This window comes from Penaeus monodon, unplaced genomic scaffold (genome assembly GCF_015228065.2).
Source record: "Penaeus monodon isolate SGIC_2016 unplaced genomic scaffold, NSTDA_Pmon_1 PmonScaffold_18375, whole genome shotgun sequence".
Classification (NCBI taxonomy): Eukaryota; Metazoa; Arthropoda; class Malacostraca; order Decapoda; family Penaeidae; genus Penaeus; species Penaeus monodon.
Genome location: NW_023647900.1, coordinates 1505 through 6980, shown reverse-complemented (window position 1 = coordinate 6980; position 5476 = coordinate 1505). Strand labels below are relative to the sequence as shown.

General features: G+C 41.0%; 1 protein-coding gene across 1 annotated transcript; it reads left to right on the top strand.

Annotated features, from left to right (window-relative positions):
- Window positions 1–1255: 1255 nt before the first annotated feature.
- LOC119569738 (serine/arginine repetitive matrix protein 3-like) lies at window positions 1256–5000 on the top strand (the record flags this gene model as incomplete). The annotated part of the gene is made up of 2 exons (XM_037917767.1): window positions 1256–2535; window positions 4870–5000. Coding segments are annotated over 2 exons (1411 nt in total), but the record flags the coding sequence as incomplete, so codon positions are not given.
- Window positions 5001–5476: the final 476 nt, after the last annotated feature.

The following is a 5476-nucleotide window of genomic DNA, read 5'->3' as shown; positions in this document are numbered from 1 at the left end:
TCGCTTTTTCTCCACTTTGTACCATCGAAGCCGCTAATATTTGTTGTCGCTCAGTCTTGTTTTGGGTTTGCCTCTTCCTCTGTTCCTATCACCATCCCTGTCAGCAATTTTTTCTCAATACTTTATTCTCTAACAGCCCAATAAATTTAGTTTCCTTTTTTTCAAGAGATCCCCACACACCACACACCAACACCACACACACAAAATTTTTAATATATATATAATATATATATAATATTTTGTATTATTATGTGTGTGTGTGTGTGTGTGGTGTGTGTATACATATATATACAACATGTTATATTGTATATTATATATATATATATATATATATATATATTATAAAAATTTTAAAATTATATATATTTTTTTTTTTTTTTTTTTTTTTTTTTTTTTTTTTTTTTTTTTTTTTTTTTTTTTTTTGATTCCTGTCCCACCAGGACTTTGGCAATCATGGTTTCCGATTTTTTGGCAATTTAGAGAAGTGGTTTGCCTTTGCCTTAGACCCGGTCACCATCGAGTCACCTTTAAATTTTACCCGGCACTGACTTGGGTGGTTTCCCCCACCCAGGGCTAGATAGGCAATCGAGGTGAATTCCTTGCCCAAGGGGGGAACAACAAGCCAGCCGGTGACTCGAACGCTCAAAATAGTTGCCGTCTGACAATTTGAGCCCCAATCCCAAACCCACTCCCCCCCGGCCCCATTATAATATATATAATATTATAATATATATATATATAAACTATAGGTTCATGTTTTAAGTTCATGCCACAGCATGATACTTAATTGTAGTTTTCATGTTGTGATGCTCGGGGAGGAGTAGTGGGGAGGGTCCCCAGTTCCTTTTTCCCCGGGGAGAGGCCCGGGGTTACCTTTTTGGCAATCATTTTTTATTTTTTCCCGGGCTTGGGACCGCCTGATTTGGGGTGGGTTTCCCATCAGAGGGTAGGTAGGCATCAGGTGAAGTTCTTGCCCAAGGGAACAAGCGCCGGCCGGTGACTCAAACCTCGAACTCAGATTGCAGACATATATCTGTGTGTGGTTTGTGTGGGTGTGATGGTAGTATTGTATGGGTTTATATTTATACATATATATAAAAAAAAATAACCCTCTCTCTCCTTTTTTCTTCTTCCATCTCTCTATCTACCTCTTATAATTATATATATACAGAGAAAGAGAGAGAAAGAGAGAATAACCCACAGGGAAACCCACAAGAAGAGTCACAAAAGGGGAACCACATGGAAGAAGCCATAGGGAGCGAAAAGCAGAGCCACAGAGGAGAGCCAAGAGGAGAACCACAAATGAGAGCCACAAGGAGAGCCCAGAGGAGACCACAGAAAAGAGCCAAGAGGAGAGCCACAGAGGAGAAGCACAGAGGAGAACCACAGAGAAGAGACACAAAGGAGAGCCACAGAGGAGGAGCCACAGAAGAGAGCCACAGGGGGAGAGCCACAAAGGGGGAGCCAAAGAGAAAAGCCACAGAGAAGAGCAAAAAAGGAGAGCCACAGAGGGGGCCACAGAGGAGTCCCCAGGGGGCCACAGAGGAGGCCACGGAGGAGAACCACAGAGAAGAGCCAAAAGGAGACCCACAGGGAGAGCCAAGAGAAAAAACACAGAGGAGAGCCACAGAGAAGAGCCCAAAGGAGAGCCACAGAGGAGAGCCAAAAAGAGAGCACAGGGGAGACCCACAGAGGAGAGTCGCAGAGGAGAGCCAGGGGAGAGCCACAGAGGAGAGCCACAGAAAGAGCCACAGGGGAGAACCACAAAGGAGATCCACAGAGGAGAGCCAAGAGGGAGCCACAGAGGAGAGCCACAGAGGAGAAACCAAGAGGGGGCCACAGAAGGGGCCCAACAAGGAGAGCCACGAGGAGAGCCACAGGGGAAAAGCCGCGAGGGAAGCCACGAGGAGGGGGCCACAGAGGAGAGCCGCAGGGAGAGCCGCAGAAGGACCCGCAGAGGGGCCACAGAGGGGCCACAGAGGAGGCCACAGAGGGAGCCACAAAGGAGGCCCAGAGGAGAGCCACAAATGGAGCCACAAAGAGAGCTAAATGAGACCAAAGGGAAAAACCACAGAGAAGAGAAAAAAAGGGGAGAGCCAGAGGAGAGCCAAAAAAAGAGACCACAGAAGGAGCCCAGAGGAGAGCCAAAAAGGAGACCCAAAGAGAAGACCCACAGAGAAGAGCCACAGAGGAGAACCACAAAAGGGATCCACAGAGGAGAGCCACAGAGGGACCCACAGGGGGAGACCCACAAAGGAGAGCCCAGAGGAGAGCCGCGAAAAGAAGCCACAGAGGAGAGCCACAGAGGAAGCCGCAGAAGAGAGCACAGAGGAGAGCCAGAGGAGACCCGCAGAAGAGAGCCACAGAGGGGGCCCACAGAGGTAGACAGGGAAAGGCCGCAGAGGAGACCCGAGAGGGAGCCACAGAGGAGAGCCACAGAGGAAGCCAAGAGGAGAGCCGCAAAAGAGAGCCACGAGGAGAGCCACAAGGATACCACAGAGGAGAGCCGAGAAGAGACCCACAAGGAGACCCACAGCGAGTCCCGCCAAAAAGAAATAAACCGAAGAGGGAAGGGGGGGGGGGGGGAAAAAAAGGCGGATTATTTTTTTTTGGTGATCCATTGGGGAAGATCTGACGGAAATTGTAACATAATTTTTTGTTTAATCAAGGGTTTTGTAATTAGAATTTCTTAGCTCTGATTACTATGGAGATCACTAATTTTTAAACCCAACATAATTGAAAGCGTTCGGTGAATAAGTGCTGTGAGGAGATTTGGGGGTAAAGGTTGGCCCGGTTGACAGCATTGACGGCATAAGCAGCGGCAGTGTGGGGCGATTTTTTGGGCCAGATGATCCGTAACTTTTTAGCATTTTTTGGTTTTTAAGTTTGGCGCCTTGGGTTTAAGTTCAGTTTCGTTTTAAGTTTTACGTATGTGTTTTATGTCCCGTACCTTCAGTTTAAATTTTTGTGTTTTGGGTGTTTTTTCTTTTAATTCATGATTTTTTTTAGCTTTAAAGTGCAGTACCCCCCCCCATACACAAAAAACAACACAACACAACACACAAACACACACACACACACAAAATATAATTATATATAATATATATTAATATTTTTATATAAAATTACATATAAACAACACACCAACACCACACACAAACACACCCACACACACCCCACACACACACAACACCAAAATATATATATTAAAAAAATATATATATATATATTTTTTTGTGTTTTTATATATATATATTTATATATATATATTTATATATATGTAATATTACTCACTTACAAAAAAACCCACACACACACACACCATATTTTGGGCAAGAAACTTTACCAAAAATAGCCACTGGGTGGGGAAGCCAGCCCAAGTCAGTGCTGGTTTCCCCCGCCCGGATAAAAGAGAGAATGATTTCCTAAAAGGTAACACGGCCCTTTGGGAAAGGAAAAAGGGGACCCTACCACTATCACTCCAAAAGCTACAACATGAAAACTACAATTAAGTATACCTGTGACCCCGGCGGTCAAAAATGAACCCATCGTTAAAAAAATGTAATAACACACACCAAAAACACACACACACACCACACACACCACCACACATAATAATATATATAATAATATATATTTATATATATAATATATTTTTATTTTTATAATATAAATTTTATATATAAAATATATAATATATATATAATATATATATAATAATTTTTATATATAAAATAGTTGTGGTGTATTAGAAATTATGTTACATAAGTTTTTGCATAGAAAACACACACTTTTAAAGGTATGAAAAAAGGAAGAGCTGATAACTGAATGCAATTCTGTTTAAGAATCCAAAGCATTGTTTTGGCCGATAGTGTGTAAAAAAAAAAAAAACGAATTAAAAAATTTCCTATCTATCGGATCGGTACCCCCGAACTCGTGGCGAATTTTTGAAACAAAAAATGAAATGTATGCTGGTTAATTCTTTAAATTTTATGTGAGCACACCCAAAAATGGCGGGACGCAGAAAACAGGTGAATAGCGAGATGAGGTGAATAGGAGGGACGTCGTCCAGAGCCGTCCAGGCCTTCAGCGGATCTGTGACGCGCGGGGAAGCTGGAGAGGAAGACGCCTTTTTTCTAGTTTATTTAATTCTCTGTTTTCCGTTCGGCCTAATGCGGGGGGCGTGAATAAGTTTGAGTCATTTGACATAGCGCTCATGATATCATACGGCATTATTATAATAAAAATTTGGGTTTTTAAATTTACCAGTTCTTTGTATCAGAAAAGTTTTAACAGAGGTTAGGGAAGGTTTTATGGCATGTTTATGGTCATATATTAACTTGATATATTCCCAAATTTTTGAGCATGAAGTACTAAAAATTTTTGTAAGCTTTTTTGTATTTGATGGGGCTCCAAAATATATTTTCGTATTGTTTAAAACCTTGCCCAAAATTTTAAAATTAGTCCCTTTCACTGCCCCGTTGTATTTACCCTAATTTCACATTACAGCATTTCATTTTATCTTGTTTACCTTATAAAAATATAAAATATATTTTATTTATATATATATATATATATAAAAATATATAATAACTAGATTGATTGGTGATTTTTTTTAAATTTTTTGGGCCCCGTCAACAGCGGGGAATACCCTTTTAGATAGAAAATTTGAAATTTTAAAAAATTTAAAAACTATCAATAAATATCTTTCAAATAACAATAAATAATTTAAAAATCAAAGCAAAAATTTTATGCTCTAAGGCAAAAAATTATTGCATAAATATGCATAATTACATTTTTTGAAAATTTAGCCCCCCTAAGGAAATAAAAAGACCTTTATGTCAAATTTTCCCTCAATACTTTTTTCAGGTTATGGGGGAGAAAAAGTACACATGCTTTGGTCTGAGAATTTTTGCACACTTTCCAAAAACATGTGCGCCTTTAATGGCTTTTGGGCACCCCTCACAAAGTGCTTGACTTTTAGCCATCAGGGTCCATGAATCAATCTTGGCCTGATTCTTATCTGAAATTTTTAAAATTCTACTTTTCTGTTGGATGGATGTGGCACCCAAAATGCCAAGATCTCTCTAATCTTCGCATTTTTGCTAGAAGTATGCCTCCTTTGTCCCCCCATCATCACGAAGACAATCCTTATGTTGGGTTTCAGGTCGGTTGTGGGGAAAGGGGAAAACGAGCATCCAAGGCTGAGTGGAGCTGCCTTGCCTTCTGATCAGCTCGCTCATTCCGACTGATACCAACATTCCGGCACCCACATAGAGTACTTTTTACGTTTTTGACATTCAATGCAACCCAATCTTGAACCCCCTCACTGCTGGGGTGATTTAGTTAAATCTTTATTTCTTGCAAGGCACTACGAGAGTCACAATATATTACAACGGAATGGTTCTAAGATCTCATATCACATCACAGCCATTTGGGTCCGTTGTTTGGGCGTAGGCCTTCCCCAACTGGTTCC